This window comes from Mustela nivalis (assembly GCF_964662115.1).
Source record: "Mustela nivalis genome assembly, chromosome: 4".
NCBI classification, from domain to species: Eukaryota; Metazoa; Chordata; class Mammalia; order Carnivora; family Mustelidae; genus Mustela; species Mustela nivalis.
Genome location: NC_139023.1, coordinates 150,220,206 through 150,244,746, shown reverse-complemented (window position 1 = coordinate 150,244,746; position 24,541 = coordinate 150,220,206). Strand labels below are relative to the sequence as shown.

Sequence of the window (24,541 nt, the reverse complement as noted above, 5' to 3'; positions counted from 1 at the left end):
TGGGTATTCACTCTGTCTTATTCAGTACTTTGCTAGGTACTTTAAAGTTTTCATAATTAAGAGTTTTTAAGTGTTTTAAAGACACATGTATATAACTCATAATCTCTTGGCACAGAGCCCTGGAAATCATACAGAATCAGGTGCATTATCCTTAACCCACCATAGTCATATGCTTGAAGTAGCTAGACTAGATAATTATCTCTCCCATTTGTAATATCAGTTAAATTGCTTTCAGGTATTACCTCGTTGAATATTCTTTACAACCTTCGATTCAGGCATTATAACACCCATTCTTCTGAGAGGGAAAGTCAACTTTTAGAGCTTCAGCATTTTTCCCAAGATCACCCCTTTCGTAAGTGATTCAGTACTGGGATCTGGTACTGTCATTACTATACCACAGATGACCACTAGGCATCTCAAAAATCTGGTATTCTAAAGCCATATGCATCATCTTTAAGGTCTATGTTGTCAACCTGAAACCACAGGTGAGTTAGCAAATGAAATGAAACACTTATCACTGCATTACTTCAAGCCTTCTGTCAAATCCATTTCTTCTGATGATTTCTAATATACTGACCTCTTCTAAAAATAAATTATAAGAGTCTTGATAAAAGCCAGCATATTATTAATGGGAAAAATGGAAACCTTGCCCTAGGTTTTTCTCTTATTTAAAAAATAAAATTCAAAGTTAATAAAGTAAAAATATAATCTTGTTTCTTCACTTCAATCTTTTACTCAATGTGTTAACAGTAAACAGATACTAATCTCAGGGAAGCAGATGATTAGAGAGGGCTAGTGAGAACTTAAACATCATGAAATAACTTATTAAACACAAATAGCACCAACAATAGAAGCTAAATTTAAGGGTAACAGCTCAGAGACTATTCAGGCTATTTCACCACAAAACTAGCAATCTAAATAAGAGTATCACCAATGGGGAACCTGAATTTTAAAAGGCAGTAACAAGGCACCCCTCCCCCCACAAGCTGTAAATAAAGGCCAATGAGGAACCTGGACTTCCATCCCCACCTTGCAGTAATGAAATGCTCGCTTTTCCCCTACAAACATGGTGTCAGTGGAGTCTATTAAAATGGAAGATTTAGGGGCACCTGGGTGGCACAGTGAGTTAAGCACCTGATTTTTCATTTTGGCTCCAGTCATGATCTCAGGGTCATAGGATCAAGCCCTGTGTTGGGCTCCACACTCTGCTTAGATTTTCTCTCTCTCTCCCTCTGCCCCCCCCCACACTGACATCTCACATGTACATGCACACCCCTGCTTGCTCTCTCACATAAATAAATAAATCCTTAAAACACACACACACACACACACACACACACGATTGAAATAAGATCGAGAGTCTCATAATACCCAAAATATCCAGGATATAATCAAAATTCCTTATCCTTCCAAGGACAAGGAAAACTTCAACTTGAATAAGAAAAGACTACCAGCTGATCCCAGTACCAAGATGACACAGATATTGGAATTACCTGAGAAGGATTTTTAAAGCAGCCGTCAGAAAAAACTTTTCAATAAGCAATTATGAACAGACATGAAACAAATGAAAATATAGAAAGTCTCAGCAAAAAAAGAACAGATGAAATACATTAACTGAAATTAAAACTCACTAGGTGGGCTCAATAGCAGAATGAAGATAACAGAGAAAAGAATCAGTGACCCTGACAATAGGAACAACAGGAATTACCCAATCTAAACAACAAAGAAAAAAATAGAATAAAAAAAAATGATCAGTGTCAAGCACCTAGAAGACTATAACAAAAGATCTATCATCATATCATCACGAGACCTAGAAGGAAAAGAGAAAGAGTGCAAACCTTAAAAAATTACTCAAATGTGGCTGAAAATTTGAAAATCTGGCAAAAGACAGGGATACCTGGCTGGCTCAGTCATAACAGCACACAACTCTTGATCTCAGAGTGGTAAGTATAAGCACCACATTGGGTCCAGAGATTACTTAAAAATAAATAAACTTTTTTTTTTAATGGCAAAATACATAAGTCTACATATTCAAGAAGCTGAGTGAACCCAGGATAAATCCAAAGAAATCCATGGCAAGCTACATCACAATTGAACTCTTTGAAAACTAAAGACAAAGAGAAAATTTTTGAAAGTAGTGAGAAAGAAATATCATCTTACCTAGAAGTGAAAAACAACTGAAATAACATCAGATTTCTCACCAGAAACTACAGAGGCAGAAGAAAGTGGTACAACATTTTTCAAGTGCTGAAAAAAAAGGGAACTGTCAGCCTAGAATTCTATATCCAGCAAAAATATCCTTCAGGAAAAAGGGAAATCAAGACATTCTCGGCCGAAGGAAAACTTAAAGACTTATTACCAGTAGACTGACCCTAAAAGAATGGCAAACAGAAATGGTAAGAAGGCTAAGAAACTACTTTGTGTTAAAATTAAATATGATAATCACATTCCATGATACTATATAAGTATTATTTTATGTCAGTGATTAGAGTAGTGCCTTGGTTAACATACCATGCGAAACTCCACTAGAAAATAATTTAGAGATGACAAATGTGGCATTTGGGTTATTTCAAAAAAAAAAAAAAGCTAGACATCATGAGCTCATAGTCTATAACCTCCTACTTTACCATTATCTATGCTGAAAAGTCAAAGTCAATTCATATCACTCCAGCTTACAAGTTTTTCCACTAGAAAATAATTTAGAGATGATAAATGTGGCATTTGGGTTATTTCAAAAAAAAAAAAAAAAAAGCTAGACATCATGAGCTCATAGTCTATAACCTCCTACTTTACCATTATCTATGCTGAAAAGTCAAAGTCAATTCACATCACTCCAGCTTACAAGTTTTTCAAAAATATAACCTGGTACAAGTGCTAATACTGCCTATTGATTCAGCAATCCCATTTTGGGGCCTATACCCAAAAGAACTGAAAGCAAAGACTCATACAGATTATTTGTACACCCATGCTCAAAGCAGCATTATTTACACAGCCAGGAGGTGGAAACAACCAAGGGTCCATCAATAGTAGAAGGGGTTTAAAAAAAAAAAAAGTCTATATGCACAATGAAATATCATTCAGCCTTAAAAAGGAAGGAAATTTGACACATGCTACAATTGACTGAACCTTGAGAATGTGGTGCTAAGTAAAACATCCAGTCACTAAAGGACAAACACTATATGGTTCCACTTACATCAGGTGCTTAGAACAGTCAAATTCACAGAGACAGGAAGCAGAATAGTGGCTGCCAGGGACTAGAGGAAAGGGAAAATGGGAAGCTGTTGTTCAATGGGTACAGAGTTTCAGTTTTACAAGAAGAGTTCTGTGAATGGATGGTGGTGATGACTACACAATGTGAATGTGCTTACTGCCATTGAACTCTGAACTTAAAAATGGTTAAGATGGTAAAGTTTATGTTATGTATTTTTACTACAATTTTTTAAAATTTTAACCAAAAACAACAAAAAAGAATAGTATCTACTATTTGTTCAGCACTTGCTATGTATCAGGGAGTACACTAAGAGCTTTGCAGATATTTCCTTATGTCTCTTCTCAACTGACTTTGAGGAAGATAGCATGATCTGTTTTACACATGAAGAAACTGGGTTTGCATAACTAGACCAATGTTCAAAAAGTAAAAAATGTAGTCTAAATCAAACTGCCGTTGGTAAGACTCTGAAGCCCATTGTCTCTAACCCATGATGGTGGAAGGACTAGGATAAAGCACTCTGGAGTCTCTGGGAACAATTCCATCTTTTCAAGCAAGGGAAAATAACTCACAGTGGCCAGCAGAGAAGAAGATATGAATGGCACTGATCTATAGAATGAAAAAGGATGGCATCGCTACAGAGGGACTAGTTCTTCAAAACCCGAACTTTAAAATATTTTCTCCAAAACTGCAAGATCATTAGATGATCCTAATTATATTGGAACAAGAGATTCTTAGCTATAAAACAAAAGAGAAATTTGTAATTCTTAAAACATGCTGGAATACAGAACACAAACAGGTAACTTCTTTCCTTTTCCACAATTACTTCTAGAGAAATAAAATAATCTCGGCACAACCAGTGACAAAATCAAGTCACATGTTATAGTTGGTGCTGTTATTCATGACCTACTGGGTTTCAGAATACATTCCTAACTTTAGTATTCTCTGAACCTTTTCTTTCCCTTCACTAAAATTTCTATATACCCACTTCTCCTTATTCCACCATGTTCTCTGGAACCCCACCGATCATATCCCCTATCCGACCTGGATCCCACAGGCAAATATTGCAATGCTGCCCTCCTTTGCCCACATCCTCTGACCTTCCTCAGTTCCTGCTATTCTAATTCCAAGCCTGGATTCACCCCCATGTTCACTCTCTCCAGGGCCACCACTTGTACCTGGGTGACTTTGTACCTTCCTCCAGCAGATCAAGGCACAGGGCTTACGCAGGAAAGTTGGGCCTGAATTTCATAATTATACACAGCGGTCTTGACTCTGCCCCTGGAGAGAGACCTAAATAGATGCTGTTCACCATGAACTGGCCTCAGCAACTCTTCATGATGTTGTATCACACTCTCAATGCTGATTGTTTTCGATACTCTAATCTAACCTCAAGATCTCACATCTACTCTCACTCTCTTAGTAAAGTTATTGGCAGGACTGAAGCCAGCTATTGAGCAGTGCCCTCAACTCTCCACAAGTTTCCTTCACCATAATCCCCTCAGGCTTCTTCCCACAAGAAGCACATAAGGAAGATTTCCAACTTGTCAGACAGTCCGTTGGCCTGCTCCATGCCTAGGCCACACCACCATGGCCTACAGCTCTGGGATCCCTTGGGGAAATGAAAGGGAGAATGTAAGACAACGGAGGGCTGCCAGGAAGGGAATGAGCATTGGGAGCCACTGTGCACCAGTCAAGTTCTTCTTTTATATTGTCTCCAATGGTTACCTCAGGGGTTCCAACTCAGTCACAGAAAATGCAGCCCTATATGCCACTCCCTCTAAACACATAACCAGCAACACAGACTCAGATTCAAAGCAAAATACTGCGTTTTGCTCCTCAACCATAATGAGTAAAAGTTTTCTTAATCAAATAAGCCTCAAGGAGAAAATCTGCTTCAAAACTTGGTTTATTCCTTCAATGAGTCCATACTGCATGGCCGTTACGTGCCAGTGTTAGGTGCTGTCGCTAGGATCGATGAGATACAGGTGAAAGCATTGGTAAGCTATAAAGAGATACACATTTACTGATTATTCTTATCCTTCCCCTCCCCACAACTATGAATTCCTTATGGGGAGAAATTACATCTTTGTCTCCCCTACATCCAGCATGGGGCCTGGCACAGAGTAGGCCCTCTGGGAATATTTGTTGAATTACTTCATCAGTTCCTACCTGTAGCTGAAACATTTCTTATCTCATTCCACCTGCCACCAGCCCTGACGCAGGCTATGGCCACCACCACAACCTCCGAGTTCACCTCCCTGGTTCATGTGACTCATTTCCTCTTAAGAATGTGAATCTATACCTCCTTCTCATAGAAAAGAACAACTACATGGAATAAAGTTAGCGCACCAAGTTAAAAGCTCACTCATGCCTAGAGTCAAGAGATGTATCATCCTTATGAGCCTTTATAGTAGTGAACAAAACTAAGGAAACAAAACAAAACACTAGGCAACACGGAAAGTAAACTAACTGGTGTCTTAGAATACACAGCCCCCTAGCACACTTATTTCATAAGCGTGACCCTCACTTACAGGTGTGAGATTGGCCTCCTCTTCTCTTTCTCAGAAAAGGAAACAAAGAAAAACAAAAATCCCTTACAAAGAGGTCGCTGCTTTATGCTGCAGCCACATCTTCAAAAGTTCAATGACACCTACTTTGGCATCTGTAAAACCTAGCACGTGAGCCGTGGTCCAAGCCTCCCTATTTGATTTCTTTCTCACGACATCTGAGTTGCTTACTGTACACGTCCCTCAGAAGACTTGAACAACTGAAGCTTTTTGACCAGTAAGATGCAGCAACCTGAAGAATGGCCCAAAAAAGTTCCCAGAGCCGTATGGACAACAGCTGATCTCCTGAGGTTTTATAACAACACTCTGATACGTATATTGTACAATGGAAGTTAACATACCTTAATCTATTGAAATACATCTCACTACAGTGCTGCTCTTTTCTATCTAGGCTTCTGGGCTTCTCTTTTAAATCTATGCTCTGTTCCGTCCATGCATGTGGTTTCCTTCCCTGTTACCCAAAATAACTTCGTCAATAAAATGTTAGCATGCTTAAGTGGGTACTCAATAAACATTTGCTCAATGAATGAACAAATGACTGAATAATTATAAAATACTGGGCTAAGGCCCCCTAAGAGGTTTCCACTAGTTTATAGAATTAGGTGCTTGCATGTTCAGGTATCACGTCTAAATGGGACTGAATAATAGGTATCAAGTAGCAGTTAAGTATTAATCCATATCTGTCTTAATAATTCTACTTCAAAATCTACAATTCAAACTATAATGAATATATGCTGAGACAGAGTTCATTTACAATCATACTACTAGTATTTACACACCTTAAGATTTGAAATATTAATACTGATATGGAAATAATTCACAGCCTAAACATCAATGTGTTTGTATAATAAAAGGTCTAAAAGTAAAGAAAAATGTCTCATGTTAAGCCTAAATGCTTGTGTTTCAAAATGTAATCAACTATTTTTAAACATACCTCTTAAAAAAGATTGTACAAAGGAGTGCCTGTTTTACACCCAGTTAACAAGGAACGCTTTAATATGGGACTTTTTTCATTTTAGGATATGTAACAAGTAGGCCAGAGAGAATATATTAGTAAAAAACTTTATTAGGTATAACATCTAATATTTATTATCAAATCTTAAGTCTAATAAACACCATAAAATGTAGCTTTACCACTACCGAAAAATTTAATATTCCTTAAGGTGTGTTCTGACATCTTTGTTTTCTAATTCACTTATTTCTTATTATCCTGTCAGAAAACAACTGGACATAAAATAGTCTGGGCATAAGATCAGTTTATTCTCACTGAGTTCGCTGTGAAGAAGTTCTGAAATAAGCTAGCAAATTATTCTTTTAACTTTGAGGAAAAATGGTCTCAGATAAACTAAAGAAGTTACATATTGAGCAAACCTAAATGACGAGAGGTTACGTTAAATGTTTAAAAAGTAAATGAAAGTAAATATAAATCGGTAATAAGACGGTCGGAATGAAAGCGTAGCTCTAATTTAAACTTATTTGCTGAACTTTCTTTTTGTGTCCGATATTGTTGGTTGCTAGCATGGGCGTGAAGGATCCTGTAAGCAGTTCAACAGGAAGACTGTAGCCATGCAAGCATCTCCTTCCCAGTGCCTATCAGCATGTCTTTTATGTCTTGGCGTCCATTTTAGGAGTATCAGCGAGGTGGTGTATAAAGAAGCTTATAAAACAAAGGTTGTCATTTTGGCAACCCATGTGAACACTAAGTGATTTCATTTTACTGAAGATCAAAATGTTGATTACTGAAAAAGTTGAAGGGAACACTTAAGCTGAACTATGCAAACACCTGTATTAGATCTCACAAATTTTTAACTCATATTTGAATATTAAATGCCATTCTCAGAACTGCTGATGTATGTCACTATGATACCACAAAAACCATTTTAAACAATTGATCATTTAAGGCGCGCCGTAATATAAAGCTATAAACAAAAAAAAAATTTTTGTGTGAAAGGATTAACAAATCCATGATTACATGCTCAAAACAAAAGCATGGAGCAGTCTTTTATACTACCCAAAATGATTAGTACTTATTTGAATATACATACGATTTCCCTGTATCCTTTTAGTATATGAAATAAAAAGAACATATATTATCATAGGAAGTCATAACTTAATGCTACAAGTCAAACTCTCTTCTTTAGAAACAGGAATACTTACTGACAATGAGGGTGGTCCACAAAAATACGTGCCTTACAGTTAACCTCTCCTAAAATAATGCTGATTTTTAAGAGCAGAACTATCACAATCGAACCATAATCAGGCCTAATAGAAACTTTATTATTAAGAAATTAGATTCAAAGTATGTATCCAAGTAAAATACTGGGTAATATTGAAAAGCAAATCCATGAACTTTCTAGATTTTCTTTCTACTTAAAACATTTAGAGAGAGCCAAGCTATAGTAATCGTTTAATTATACAATCTAATCAACTAAAAATAATGGAATTTTTCTCCAAGAACTGCAAACACAGCTTGCTACTTCTTATCCAAAAGATTAAATTTCTATTCTCTCCCATTCCCAGCCATTTTCTGCCAACATCATAAAAATTACCTTTTATCATTTTCTTCTCACAATGAGAATCCCCTAATCGCACACATCTTTGAGACATAGACACCTCCCCACCCACCTCCCCACCCACCTCCAAAAACTGGTTCAGAGCAAAGACACACACAAAAATAATGACCAAGCTCACATTTCTTGTTTGCCCTTCACACGAAGTCTGGTGTCTTCAGCTTGCCTTTCTGGTCTTCAGTGTTGTCAGTCATTGCTGGGGGATGTAGTTTAGGACAGCATGAAGCAGCAGAAATAAAAGCTGTTGCTTTAAGAAAACGTTTTCTTAAACACATGGATAAAACAACTTTTACTCTGACTTCCTGGCTGGGTTGCATAAAATCTTAGAAAGCCTCCTTGAAACGTGAATGTCTACAAATGGGAAAAAATAAAATAAAATAAAATCTAAAAACTTACGTTCTGAACACATTCCGAAGGATGTCTGATTTGATTTGAAAGCAGGTTTGTACTGATGAACAAACTTTATTTTGTAGAGAATTAATATTCTCTCTAATTAGAAATTTGCCTTGCCATCTTCTATATTAATCCTGTCTCTCATGGTGTAATCATACATGCAAAAAATCAAATACAGTATTTCCCAAATGCATGGACACTGTGGAAGCTTCATTTTGAAAAAGGCTTTTATTTCCCTTAATACTGGTGACTAAACGTCATTGTATGTACCAACACTTTCAAATAGCCCAAGAGACTTAAAAAGCCTTCTAAGTTTGAAAACCAAAAAGTTCTGAGTTTTTCTGTACCCCAGGACGGTTTTCTTTCCTGAAGCTCAAGCCGAGAAAGCAGACAAAAGAAGCTGATTTGACTGAGCTGTGCCAAGTCTTGCCTTTTTTTCTTTCCTCAGCTCTCCCTCTGCCTCTCTCTCTCCCTCTCCCTCTCTCTCTTTCTCTCTCACTCTTTTGCTCCCAGTATGGCAACCTTCCGAGCAGTCTTGGCGGAGGTCCAGCCTGTGCCAGTCTGTCTGAATTCTTGTCTCCAAAAGATGTCCTTTGCGGATCAATTAATACATTTGAAAACAGGAAACTGTGGTACGGTACCCAAATCCTGGCACCAACAGCATCGACTTCTGCCAAATCACCTTACAGATTTCATGGTATCCTACCTTTCATAATCATTACTAACATGTTCCCGGAGCAATAATGGAGTACTAGAAGCCATTCACTGTTCAGCGATAAGGAATCTGTTCCCTAGAAATGTCCATATGCGACATATGCACAACCTGCAGTAAATCAAAATTCTCCTGTGAGAAGAGATGTATGTAACTTTAATAAGCACCACATACTGTATTTCTTTTTATAAGACTTGCTTTTCCTTGCCCTGCTGCAAAGAATCATGGGAGGAGAGAAAAGGAGGCATGCAGATTAAAATTAAAACTGTATGCCCAAATAAGTCATGCTTTACCCTATGGGAAAAGAACATAGTTCTGATTGAACAGCAAATCCCATTATTAAGAAAATTCTAATATAAGCTGTACCCATCCAAAATTTTACTGGATATGAAGGAGGAAGAGAATCCTTTTCAAAATATAAATACCAATTAAAAGGGGAAGAACTAACTTAGGGGTAAATTTAGTGAAATTAAGTATATTTTCATAATTTGAACCTCAAGTTTCAAATAGTCACTTGTTTACTAAATCCATACCACTACAATTAATAAGTACAAATAAATACTGTTTATTTTTACTTATAGCATGCACATCTTTTAAAACAAAAGAGTCAGTCTCTGCTTCACACATCTACCTGTCCTTTGCAGACCAATTAATAAATTTGAAAACAAGAAGCTATCTATGGTACCCAAATCCTAGCACCAACAGCATCGACTTCTAACAAACCGTTTTTCTGCTATTTCATTTAAGAAACCATTTTTACCTTTGATGCTTGAAAATATGGAGTAACTATACTCTAGAATCACCATGGTTTCATGGAAAAAAAAAAAAAGAATAGTAGGTTCTAGTTCTTTCTGTCTTTCTAAGGTGTGTAACCTCAAGGTCCCAAATTGCTCAATCTGTACATCCCTCACTTTGTTCATCTATCAAATATAAAAATCAGTGACTTCCTCCTCTGTGGTCCCAAAATACTCTCCTTATACTCAGTATACCTCTACTCTAATTATATAGTAGTTAGTTGAGTATGTGGCCTTCACCAGACAGATAGGCCATTCTTGGGCAGGACCATGTGTCACTTATCTAAGAAAACTGAAAGTCTTCCATAAGCAGGTGCTCAATAAATCTATTAGGTGAATAAATTATGGCACTAGATCACATAAATATCACTCAGAAGTTCCATAAAATTATGAAATACGATAAAGAAAAACAAAACTACATATTACTAAATCATAAATTGACAGATCAGAGAAATGATACAAAATATTTTAAGTGTTGAACTGAAGCACTAACAGAAGTGTTCTGTGTAATACTTCCAAATAAGGATGATGAGACATGGGAAGGATGACAGTAGATTTGCAATTTATAATCAAACTGTTGAAAAAGTAAAAGACTAAGAAAGAATCTTAAAAGCAGCAAGGGAGAAGTGACTCCTCACGGGTCAGGGGCCCAATAAGATTAACAGCTGATTGCTCACTGGAAGCCATGGAGGCCAGAAAGCAGTGGGATGATAGAGTCAAAGGGCTGACCAAAAAAAAAAATCCACTGGTAGTTCTTTATCAGCAACCTTCAAAACGCAAAGAGACACTAAGATGCTCCCAGATAAACAAAAAACAGAATACTTATTGCTAGTAGATCTGCTCCATAAAGAATACTAAAAGAGCTTTTTCTTTCAGACTGAAATGAAAGGAAACTAGACAGTAACTTAAATCCACATGAAGAAACAAAGAGCACAAGTAAAGGTTACCATAGAAAGCAATAATAAAAGTAGTATAAATACGGGGTGCCTGGTTGGCTCAGTCATTTAGTATCTGATTCCTTATTTTGGCTCAGGTCCTAATCTCAGGGTTGTGAGATCAGACTTCATAGCCAGCTTAGGATTCTCTCCTTCTGTCCCTCCCCACTTAAAAAATAAAAAAATAAGAAATAAAAAATACATAAATGTATTTTTTGTTTATAACTTTTTTTCTCCTACCTGATTTGAAAGACAACAGCATAAAGCAATAATTATAAATCTATGTTGATGGACACACAATATGTGAAGATGTATCTGTGACAACAGGATAAAGGAGAGATCAAACTGAGTTATATAGGAGCAAAGTTTTTGTATACTACTGAAATTAAGTTGATATAAATCTGAATTAGATTGTTACAAATTAAAATGTTAAGATCAACCACTAAGAAAACAAGGGAATTAAAATGTTATCATAAAAAAAAAATCACAGAAAAGTTAGTAATGGAAGAACAGAGAGATAAAAAAGACAAAGACAGAGGGAAAACAGCAAAATGACAGAAGTAAATACAACATCATCAGTATTCACATTAAACTTAAATGAACTAAAGACTCCAATTAAAAGACAGAGATTGGCAGAATGGATTTAAAATACATAATCCAACTATGTGCAGTCTACAAGAGACACACTTCAGATTCAAAAACACAAATAGGTTGAAAAAATATATATATAAAAATATATACCACACAAACAGCAACCTAAAGAACACTGGAATGGTTATACTAATATCAGACAAAATGCATTTAAAATAAAAATTGTTACTAAAGACATCTAATAATTATAAAAGGGTAAATTCATCAAGAAGATGCAACCATCATAAACATAGAGCTTAAAATAAACAAAGAGCTTAACCATAAACAAAGAGCTTAAAATATATAAAGAAAAAATGAAATAATTGAATGAAGAAACAGACGATTCAACAAACACAATTTTCCAATAATAAGTGGAGACTTCAATACTCCAGTTTAAATAATAGCCGGGACAACTACATGGATCAGCAAGGAGCAGAAGCTTGAACAGCTCTATAAAGCAACTAGACCCAACAGACATATACAGAACACTCCACTCAACAACAGCAGAATACACAGTCTTCTCGAGTGCGTATGGAACATTCTCCAAAACAGACAATATATTAAGTGATAAAGCAGGTGTCAATAAATTTAAAGATTGAAATCATACAAGGTACTTCTCCAACCACAGTGGAATCAAAATAGAAATAAATCACAGCAGAAAAAGATGGGGAAAATCACAAATATATGGGAAAAACACTCCTAAATAACAAATGAAGAAATTATAAAGAGTAGAGTGGAAATAAATGAAATAGAGAATAAGAAAAACAATTTTTTAAAATTAGATAAAGTTATTGCAAGAAAACTACAGACCAATATCCCTTATGGATATAGATGTAAAAATTCTCAACAAAATACTATGAAACTGAATCCAGCAACATATACAAGGGATTTTAAACCATGACCAAGTGGGATTTATCCTTGGAATACAAGGTTGGTTCAACATAGAAAAATCAATCAATGTAGTACACCATATTAATAAAATAAAGGACAGAAACCATTCAATCATTTCAATAGACACACAAAATGCCAATGCTTTTTCATGATTAGAAACTTGGATCCACATGGGGCACCTGGGTGGCTCAGCCATTAAACATTTGCCTTTGGCTCAGGTCTTGGTCCCAGGGTCCTGGGATCATGCCCCGCATCAGGCTCCCTGTCTCAGCGGGAAGCCTACTTCTCTTTCTCCCACTCCCCCTGCTTGTATTCCTACTCTCACTGGCTCTCTCTGTGTCAAATAAAGAAAATCTGTTTAAAAATTTAAAAAAAAAAAAAAAAGATACTTGGATCTACATAAAGAAAGAAAGAGTACTTAAGATGCAAAAGTGAAAGTAAAATAGACTTATTTTTCTTATTTTTAATTGATCTAACAAATGAGAGTTTGTTCAAAATAATAGCAATGTACTTAATTATATAAGCTTATGTGTGTATATGGATGTATGTATGTATGTGTCCATTTGTATAAATATATGCTTATATATAAGTGAAACAAAAGACAGCAATAATACTAGGTATTAGGATTATTTTATTATTGTAAGATACTCACACTACCCAGGTAGTAGGGCAGTGTTATTTGAAAGTGGATTTGGATTAGTTGTAAATGTATATTATAAGCTCTGGGGGCATCACTAAAAAAAAGGTTTTTTAAAGTAGTGTGACTAATATACTGAGAGAAGAGAAAAAAGTACGTCCATATAAAATGTTCAGTTAAAATCACAAAAGGCAGGGATGCCTGGGTGGCTCAGTCGGTTAAGTGTCTCTCTTTGGCTCAGGTCATGACCTTCAGGTCCTTGGAGAAGGAGAGTAGTTTCAAAGGTGCATTCATTCATTCATTCATTTTACACATATTTGTAGTGTTCATTTAAGCTAAAAGCAGTAAGCGAAGGCTCTAGGAAATCCAGAGGCACATCAAAAACTACCTCAGCCCTCAAGAAGCTTAAAGTGTGGTATGAAGATAAGACACTTCAGAAATATGACACTTTACATACTGTTGTTATATGACATATGTGATGTCATAAAACAAAAGAGACAAATTGCCTTTCCGTGAAGCTCACGTGTGGAATTACGATGGCCATCTTTCCTAAGGCAGATCCAAATTCCACCCATTCTCTGCTCTCCTCTCCTCCCCCCACCTCCCCAGTCTCACCTCTTTCTTGCTTCTTTCTCCTCCCTCCCTTCTCCCCCATTATGCACTTAGTCATTACCCGCATTCATTGGGATTCATAAAGCCAGTATTTACTGAGCACTCACTTAGGGGCAAAATGTGGGGTTGGAAGCCACAATGAACACTGCAATGACATCAACAAAAGGTAACTGTACATGAATAATAACTATGCTAATAAGCACTTGCCCATTCCTTAATTCATTCACTTCTCACCCAACCTTTGGAGGATAACAGGTGTTATTTTACTCTATAAATGAGGAAACTGACATCAGAAGAAGTTACATGACTTTCTAGACCATCAGACACGTATCTAAAATACAGGAAACTGAAGCAACTATTCCAGATTCCATTACCAAACGAGTTCTGGAAGACTGAATGGACACATCCCACTACTGACTTAACAGTCCTTCTGAAATGGTTAATAGATACCACAAACTCCGCTTTGTCAAACCAGAATTCCTGACTGTTCTCAGAAAAGTTCACTCCTCTTTCACTCCTAAAAATCCAAGAGCCATCCTTGACTCACCCCTTAGCATGAGAAAAGCTAAAAGGAAAAAGACAGTTAATGCCAAGTGTTGGTGAGGACACTAGAAACTGGACCCTTCATACGTTGCTGCAGGGAATATAGAAGGGTAAACAGTGTGGCAGTGTTGTGAAAAGTTCGACTTACACTCTTACTGTAAGAACTAGCAATTTCTAGCCCTAACTGTACCAAACACTTCGTCAAGAAATTCTCCTCAATAGCCAAAACCCGCAAACAATCCCCAAGTTCACAACACGGCAAATGGTTAAACAGAATGCAGTCTATCAATCCTGCATGACAAAAAAGTCACCAATTACTAATACATGCAACAATATGGAGATTCAGAAAGTCACGTTAAGTGAAAGAAGCCAGACAGAAAAGATGACATGTTGTGTGATTCCATTTCTAAGAAAGCTTTAAAAAGATAAAGCTTTCTAAAAAAGCTTTAAAAAAAATAAAGCTCTATGTAGAGAAGGCAGATCCTTGGTGGTCTGGGGCTGCGATAGGGGAGGGGAATGGCTGCAAAAGGGCAGGAGAGAACCTCAGAGGAGACCAAAGTGTTTTGGACAGGATTGTATTAAGGTTTCACAACTCTATACACCATATATTTTTTTAAATCGAACTGCATACCCAGAGCAAGTGAGTTTTATGCTATATAAATGATACCTCAATCTATAAACACTGAGTATTAGAGTATTTACTATATCCAAGACACTGTATTAAGCCCTTAAGGAGATACTGAGATGACTAACACACTGTCCTCCATCTAAAGGAGCTTCCAGTCCCTTCCTTTCAGTTGCAAAAGCAGGACAGGGACATGGAAATAACATCATAAACCAAAAATGACTGCCAATATAGAAATGGGAAAAGAATGTAACAGAGTCTGGAAGAAGGAGGGAGGACCGAGGGAAGGTATTCAAGGAGGCCTTACAGACAATGCTCTTTTTTTAGAGAGAGAGAGAGGGAAAAATAATCATAATAATAATGAGTTGGGGGAGGGGCAGAAGGAGAGGGAGAGAGAGAATCCCAAGCAGACTCCCTGCTCAGCATGAAGCCTAACTTGAGGCTTGATGCCACAAGCCTGAGATCATGACCCGAGCCAAAATCAAGAGTCAGACACTCACCCGACTGAGCCCGCCACACACCCAGGATGTTACTTTTAATGGGGCCTTGAAGGATGACCAAAAATCCAGTAAGTGGAACCTGGAGGGCATTCTTGAGAAAAAAATTTAAGGGCAGGAATGATTAAGACATGTCAGCCACTAGCAAAGCAGTATAGACAAGGCAGAGGTCCACCAGGGGAGCAGAAAGAGTTCCAGGCCAGCTGAGCACCCACTACAAAGTCCCAAGGCATGTACTCACGTCTCTCATGGGGCTTCCTCAACCTCAGGCATTTCAGTGCCACATTCATGATTTTTCCCATATTTGAAATTATAGTATGATTTATTTATTATAAACTTAATACTCTTTCAACTAACTTTAAGGTTTGTTGTTTGTTTGCTTGGGTGTTTCGTTTTGTTTTTTTAGCAATCTCTACACTCAATGTGGGCTTGAACTCACAACATTGAAGAGTCAGTCCCATGCTCTTTGACTGAGCCAGCCAGGAGCCCCTAAACTTCTTTCTAACCTAGATTATTTTTTGAAGGAAATTTTATAATTTGTCATTAACTTTATAAAGGAAACTTTATAATACAACTATAAAATGAAAACAAGCATCATTTGCCAGAAATTTAAAAAAAAAAACTGTTAAAATGGATGCTATTAAATTGTCAAAGCAGATAGCTACTTATAAACTCGAGGCCTGTATCTATTAAAAAGAGAAATGAACAAGTTTTGGAGAAGTACAAAAAACATTCTAGCACCAAGCTGACACTTGCACCTTGGTAGAAGCAGAAGAGCTGAAAGATAGCAGAAAAAATGAAGGGTTTTCTCACTGTGGCTCATGTTATTCAATGCCATACCCTTGGACCATCTAATATCACCTTGTGCTTTGGGAAATGCTGATCTATAGTAAACCCTAAAAGGGGGGGGGGGGGTCAGCAGGGGATAAGTATAACAATAATGAATATTTATTTAGCACTTACTATGTGCCATTGTTCTAAATACTTCTCATTTCATTATCCTTCATAACAGTAAATACTGATCTCATACAAGAAGGATCAACTTATTTTTCAGGCCAGGAAACTGAGGCATACAGACTAAATTGCCCAAGGTCATGCAACTTGCCCAAGGTCATGCAGTTAATAAAGGGCAGAGCTGGAACTTAACCCAGGCAGTCTATAGCCAGTCTGTACACCTGATCGCTACAATTGAGCAGATTCGCATGTGAAGTGATAATTTGTCTGGCTATGATTTGCGTGCTGAACTAAAGGAAAGAGAAGCCAGAAGGCTACTGCAACCACCCAGGCACCAGATCCCACCGGTCAGCTGGGACCTGAGGGTTAACTGCCGTTTGCAGTGGGCAGCAGAGGGCAGCAGAGGCCTGTGGAGCAGGAGACAGGCTCAGGCCCAGACTTGCAGCAGGTGGGCTTCCAGTAGAGAGGGGGATCTGAAGGCACAAGGCCAAGGCCCAAATTAGACATGCAAAGCCCATCCTGGAAAGAGAAGAGCTGTGAACACCACCATCCTCAGGGGGTCAGAAGAAGTCAATCCTGGAAACTGGCATAAAGCCCCCTTCCCCCAACTCCTGAAAACAGAAATCCTGAAGGACCAGTGTGTCAGAGCAGCCAGGTGGCTAAAACACCAGGCCTGGCCCCTCAGTCCCTGGGGAGTCACCTAAGACCTTCTCATCATCTAATACCCAACCCCCTCCAAGTTCTTTCAGATTGCACTTCCAAACCATGGTACTGATATCATGACCTCTTCTTTTATTTGTAATTGGATTTCAGGTCTTTCAAGAGTACAAAACTTGGCTGTACCTTGGCGTGAACTTCCTCCTTTTAATTCAAAATATTCCCTTAGGAGTGGTATCTAATTCTCGGAGGAACTGTTTTAAAATTAAAATTAAGAAATACATTCAAATGCCATTTCCAAGCTTCTGACAAGTCTGAAACATCTTGAATGCAGACACTATTAATCCACAGACATCAGAATCATTTTATTACCTTAAATCTTCCAAAATCATTGTTTAAAAAAAAAAAAAAGGTAGCAGATATAACTGTCAGAATAAGAAAAAAAAAAAGAAAGAAAGAAAGAAAGAAAGCTTCCTTGAAGAAAATTTCCTATGCATGGCTTTAAAAGGAAGTTTCAAAAAATTAAAAATAACTGATCTGGACTAGCCAACTGATGTTTAACTCAGACTCTATTAAATAAGCAGAAAAATTAGACATTGTACATTTGTGATTACCCTTGGAAAAACTGTGATTTCTTATTTCCCAGGAGAGAAGCTTTAAGAGCATCAATAAATTTCTCTGGATATCAAATATTTCCCTGTTATTCTGAGTAAATTATATTTAGATCAAAAGCAGATGGATTATATTTCCCTTAAAATGCCCAAGAGATTTTTAAAATACAAGGAAATATGTCACATATCCAAAAACAATATTTTATCCTAATACCTGCATGGCAATATCTCCCCATTAGAATAATTAGTCAGAAAACAAAACTAATTCTGAGTTTTAGAGGCCCTAAATTCAAAATAGCTTATTAAGACCAGATTGTCATTTGCGATGCTAAAATGAAATTCATAATCTGTGGTGCCCTTTAAAAATCCCTGCAAATATGCATTTATATTTTTGTTTTTAATCTAGAAAAAAATGTATTTGAATTAATGATAAGTGAGATGGGAGTCTGAATTTTATTTAAATACTATGTGCATAAACACGGAACACAAATGCAGTTAAGCGTTTCCAAATTCCTGATAAATTCTCCCCCTCATCAGTGCCACAAAGTTCACGGCTTAATTGTTCTCATCTATGTTATTTCTGTCTTCCTGACAAAACCATAAGTTCCTTAAGAGACTATTAATGTTTTTAATCATCTAGTAACATGTAATACATGTGACAAGACTAAGGGAGTTCAAAAATACCCCTCGGTGGAAAGACGGGCCCTCCAAACTGAATCTCTCATTACCATGTCCCCATTCTCTCTCCTACTTAGTCTGGCACCCAGTTCAAGCTCTAATATCACAACATTCAATCCTAGGTCAGTGTTGGAAAAGTCCACCATCTCGGAGAAAATAATTTGATATGGTTTTTGAAATAGAAGGTGAGGCCCTTAAAGCATGGGTATTAGCTAAACCCCAAGTCAAAGAGAAGTACTGAATCTGTTCTGTGTGAGAAAAGAGAGGGAAGGTGAAAGAAACGAGGACCAGGAAGAGTATAAGGTTGGAAGCTGAGAGGTGTGAGGTTTGTCATGCATGTTGAGACAGGCAGGAGAAAACCGTGACCGGAGGGCCAACCAGAAGGAATCTGGGAGCAGGAGTATCCAAGGCTGCATTTGTACCTCTGTGCTGTGTCATATGTGGGCAGCCACCCCTCCATCACTTCCCCATCTTCAGTTAAGTCTAGAGCATTCTTACCCTTATTATGAGTGGGGTTTTAGTAGATATAAGGCTAAAAGGGGTCACGATTCAGTGCAAAAAGAGGGCTAGTATCTGGGGATGCAGGAACCTAGAGGCAGAGGTAACCAAGTGAATATAAGCATCCTATATATATGCATACACTCCAGAATTTGGGCTCTTCGGGATGGCTTTGGATTTCCATGATTAGGAACTGGGGCTTAAGCCAAGAGCAGGGGGCCTCAAGTGGCAAGTGGGTGCCAGCAGCTTCAAAGGAGGACTTTGGCACGTGACCTCACCAGACTAGCCATGTTTTGCTCTGGGTCTCTCCTGATCAACCCCTTCCTGATGGCACTCTGAAATTGCCTAAGACTGGATCTCCTGTGCAGCCCTGCCCAGGTCTGCTAGCTCCTCTGGATGTCTGGCCCTTTTCCTGCCCCAGAACTATTCCTGCTTCAGTCTGTGAACACCACCATCCTCAGGGGGTCAGAAGAAGTCAATCCTGGAAACTGGCATAAAGCCCCCTTCCCCCAACTCCTGAAAACAGAAATCCTGAAGGACCAGTGTGTCAGAGCAGCCAGGTGGCTAAAACACCAGGCCTGGCCCCTCAGTCCCTGGGGAGTCACCTAAGACCTTCTCATCATCTAATACCCAACCCCCTCCAAGTTCTTTCAGATTGCACTTCCAAACCATGGTACTGATATCATGACCTCTTCTTTTATTTGTAATTGGATTTCAGGTCTTTCAAATGCCCAAGCATTTTCCCAACTCTCAACCTCAACCTGCCTCTGCATTCTGTTAGCCATTTCTCTTTCTAGACTGACAGTTTATAGGGCAATGGCTTGTTGCATGGCTACTGTGGAAGACCTGGCACATAGTAATTAGGAGGACACTAGTCTTTGGAAGGGAAAATCGTAGACAAATTTCACTTTTAGAAGACAGAGTTGCAGGCTAGTGCAGAAGCAACAATCTGCAAAGAACAAGGTCCATATGTATTCTGTGTGGAAAGAACTTTTGCTCATTGGAGAAACCATTGTGCAGTTCTACTTATAAATAGCCTATGGGATTTGCTTCAACTGCCCTCTCACATATTCAAATACAGAAAAAAACTAGTCTCTAAGAAATTTTAAGACGAAAACCAGATTTAAAAAAAAAAACCTCTAAGTAGCCATATCCCATGGAAATGTAATAATGATAAGGAAGGATAAACTTAGTTCAAAGGCAGAAAGAGAGATTCACAGTTGCCAAAGTAACTTTCTCCAGACATAAAAAGAGACCCCTAGGAAAAGTTGTCACTGTACTTGCAACCATGTTGCATTCCTCCATTTTCTTTCCCTTTCTCTGCCTTTACCTCCAGGGGAGGAAAGAACAGAAAAGAAGGAGGGGAGAGGAAGCAAGGGCAACAATGCAAGAAAGATGCAGGGGTTCGAGTGAGGGAGGGCTTGAGTCAGTAAGTTTCTGAGGAAGAGATGAAGTGTGAAGCACAATACCAAGTAAGCACATAAAATTATTGCATGAATGGAAAAAGAACCTGCAGAAACTTTGCTTTCAAGCACTTTTTATAGATAAGCCAGGGAAGGTAAGTAAATTGCAAAACAGTGCACAGAGAACAGCAGCACTGGCAAAACCCAGAACTCATGAGGAGCAGCCCCCTTCCCAAGTGGTCATTCCCTCAGGCCATGGTGGCTTTTCACCTTGGTTTGGGGGAGTAAAACAAGACTGCCCATAGCAGAAAAGCATCACATGGCTTATGGGAGTGATCATATAGGCCATGAACCCTGTGATTATTAACTTCTGAAATAAGAAACATGGAAGACTAATAAAAGTTTTCCTTAGGGGCGCCTGGGTGGCTCAGTGGGTTAAAGCCTCTGCCTTCAGCTCAGGTCATGATTTCAGTATCCTGGGATCGAGCCTGGCATCGGGCTCTCTGCTCAGCAGGGAGCCTGCTTCCTCCTCTCTCTCTCTCTCTCTCTGCCTGCCTCTCTGCTTACTTGTGATCTCTGTCAAATAAGTAAATAAAATCTTTAAAAAAAATAAAAACAAGGTGTTTAAAAAAAAAAAAGTTTTCCTTAAAGAGGAGGGGAGGGGAGCCAAAATTTTATGATGCAATACTTGATAACCATTGGGCTACGGAACAAAGCGCTAGTTTATACGGGGAGCTCACCGACCTATAAATGTTATGGCTTTACTAGGGAGAAGAATGGAAGTCATTTAACAAGCTTTATTTTTCTAGGAAAACAGTAAGTACCATATCATATTGCTGAGCCGGGTTCTAACACTCATATGGTTCTTGCAACCTAAATATGTCATGTACCGCATGCCTGGAGGGAAGTGCTCAATCTCTGGGCAAGGCCATGATAAAGCTTCCAGAGGCATCACTGTGGGGTGGACTTCCAGCAAGGCCAAGTGGGCAGGAATCCCTGCCAGTGGCGGGGTCTTTGAAAACAGCAGTGAAAACTGGAACAGTATAAATGTTTAGCACACATGATGTAGCCCTACCTATCATAGCATTCTAATTGTGGCTCTTGTGAAAAGATAGCTGGAGACTGCTGCCTTGAAACTGGCAATTCTCATTCATTGCCCATTAAAGCCACATCCAGAGTTAAGTATAAGAGAGGCACCTATATTCGTTCAGTTCCAAGTGACAACATCCAACTTGAACAGGTTGAAATGAAAAGAGAGACAGGGAGAGAAAGACTGGGAACTTGGTTTTGCTTCAAGGAGTCCGAGGAAATGTTGAAGGATGAAACCATTGGAAGAGCAGGAAGGCAGATAGATCTCTGAAGCAAGCCCATGGAGAACCTGTGTGCCATCTCTGTCTCCTTCAATGTGGAATGTCCTCTTCTCCTAGTGAAAACAGACCTTCCCCGAAGAAGCAACTCTAGCTCAACACTGCCAGCTGTCCTAAGTCGGCTCCAGGCTTGCACAGTTCACAGCCCCTGGCTCTAAAGAGGCTCTGGGAGGGAGACTGAGCCCATTCGGGTCAGATCCCACTGCAGGAATCAGCACAGCCAGGGCAATCACAGAGGATACTCTGGCTCTTGCCGGAGCTGCAGGAAGGGGACTGAAACAGCTCCTAGAAAGGAGGCCCAGTGGGCCGAGATGAGGCAGCCACCCCCATCTCTATCACCCAGGGCAGCAGGTCTGTCAGTAAGCATCTGCCTATGTGAACTGCCCAAACACATAATCTCCCATATTTAAGCTTCCCTTCTTATCTCCAACATGGCTCTGATACTCAATACCAAACTGGCTGAGGAGAAGTGGAGGAGGAAGGAGGAGGAAGGAGGCGGGGGTGGGGGGGAGAAGAGGAAGGGGTGGGAGGGAGGAGAAGAACAAAAAGGAAGTTTCAAAATTGCAGACATCCTCATTGCACTCACCTCTCCCCCTCCAAAAAAACAGTTATGATAGAATTATTAGGAAGCAGTACTAAATTTTCCCACATTGGCTTTGTATCAGCTCTAAATCAAAATACTATTTTGTGTGTTTCATTTCCTGTGCGACTCTTGTTGACACAAACTGGTTGGGCTTACATCCCAAAACCTTTAAAGAATTAAGCATAGGGCGCCTGGGTGGCTCAGTGGGTTAAGCTGCTGCCTTCGGCTCAGGTCATGATCTCAGGGTCCTGGGATCAAGTCCCACATCGGGCTCTCTGCTCAGCGGGGAGCCTGCTTTCTCCTCTCTCTCTGCTTGCCTCTCTGCCTACTTGTGATCTCTCTCTCTCTCTGACAAATAAATAAATAAATAAATTTAAAAAAAAAAAGAATTAAGCATAAAAGTGGAAAAATTAGTAGCAATACAGGGTGAATAGAATGCTCTGAGATGTCCCGTGACACATATAAATCATGCAGTAACAATTTAAAGATAATTAGGAAGGATTAACATATTGCTGGGGATGGGTGATGGGAACCAAAGAACTACATGAGTCTCTTCCTAAAAGAACAATAAGAAGTTGCCATATCCAGATCCCATGTGGTACTGATGATATCCAAAGGGACAGAATTGTAAGAAACCCGTGAATACACAAATCGTCAGAAATCTCAAAAGCAGGGAAAGGAGAAGAGAAAGGGAAGGGGAGAGGAGGGGAAGAAGGGAGAGGGAAAGAGGAGAGGGAGTGAGGAGGAAAGGAAGGGGGGGGAGACAAAAGAGAGGAGGGATGGAGGCAGGGAGAGAGCAAGGAAGGCAGACAGACCAGGAAAATGACTATGAATTTTTAAAAAGGGGGGGGCAGTAGTGCAGAAGATAAGCATCCACATGACAAATGACAAAAGCAATATGCATTTAAATGGATTTATTTTGGCGTGGCTGAGTGGCTCAGTGAGTTAAGCGTCTGGCTCTTGGTTTTGGCTCAGGTCATGATCTCAGAGTCCCGACACGGAGCCCTAAGTCAGGCTCTGTGCTCCACACCACAAACGGAGTCAGCCTGGGATTCTTTCTCCCCTTCCCTTTGCCCCTCCTCTCCTCTACGAAAATGGAACGCAGAGATGGGGGGGGGTGCCCTGTAAATGCCAACAACAACAGCTACCACTGTTGTTAAGGGCTCTGCAAACCCCAAAAAAGAACCACCAGAGCTCTGCTAGAACTCTCCTATTGGCAGAGGGAGTGTTGAACCACAAAGCAGTTCACTTGTGAGAAGACTGGTGTTGACCAATCCAGAAGGAGGCCATCTCTGGGAAGTGGGGAAAATGGAAGCTGAGTAGACGCACACCCATCACCCATGTTGGCCATCCGAAGTAATCTAAGAGACCCTGTTTTCCCAAGAGGTGAGAAGAATATGGACTTAAGTCATCATCAACCTTCCTGCCTCACAGGTGGGTCCAGCCCCCAGTCCTTCTGCCCAGGAAAGGACATCGAGGTTACAATTGTGGCTTGCTTGCCTCCCTACCACACACGGCAGCTCTTTCGGTGACTGTGATGTTCCCACACAGCCATCAGCCAGTTTTACAAAACAGCAGGCAACCGCACAGCAGTAAACCGTCCCCATCCATCCCCACTGACCCCATCATACTGTAGAAGGAATACTCTGTATGAGTGGCCAGGAGCCAGGTATCATGCTAGGCCCCTTCCTGACTGTCTCATCTAGTCCCAGAAATATCCGCTGGATGTTTCCATTTTACAAATGAGAAAACTGAGGCAAATTTGTTCATATAGTTCACTTGTTCAACCTCACCACAGACTGGTAAGCATATGAAGTGAAGTGCAGCATCACTGTCCAAACACAAAATGTCTGTGCTTTCCATCAAAACAACTTGTCCCTGTCTAGAGGATGCACTTCCGAACGCTGTCTGTTTATACTGAGGTGGCAGACATCTACCTATGGTCATGAAAGGTCCTATAGAGAGACATAATAAACAGGCAGTCATTTCCCAGGATCATACGCCACAGCATAAACGAGTTTCCATACCTTGGTATTAAGTCAAGAGAGGAAAGCAGTACCCTCGGGAGAAAAACATGAATGATACTAAAGGAATGTAGCAAGTCAATAAATCTAGAGACAAATATTGCTATGTGATCTCTCTAGTAGTAATGCAGGTACTGATAACCTTACCA

At 39.2% G+C, this 24,541-nt stretch overlaps 1 protein-coding gene across 8 annotated transcripts in view; it reads right to left on the bottom strand.

Annotated features, from left to right (window-relative positions):
* The window catches only part of MSRA (methionine sulfoxide reductase A), a 425,594-nt gene that overhangs the window by 373,795 nt on the left and 27,258 nt on the right, over positions 1 to 24,541 (bottom strand). Inside the window, exons 1-2 of one of the 8 annotated variants that reach the window (XM_082726903.1) lie at positions 8,745 to 9,204; positions 8,470 to 8,544 (exon numbers count right to left, since the gene is read on the bottom strand). The exons of 4 other annotated variants lie outside the window; for them this stretch is intronic. Coding sequence is in view for 2 of the 4 variants with exons in the window: in XM_082726898.1 (XP_082583024.1) it covers positions 8,328 to 8,385 (58 nt within the window). In the remaining 2 variants the exon portion in view is untranslated. Of the gene's footprint in view, positions 1 to 8,327; positions 8,401 to 8,469; positions 8,589 to 8,744; positions 9,213 to 24,541 lie in introns of those variants that run through there. 3 more of the 8 variants (XM_082726901.1, XM_082726904.1, XM_082726898.1) reach the window with 3 other exon arrangements.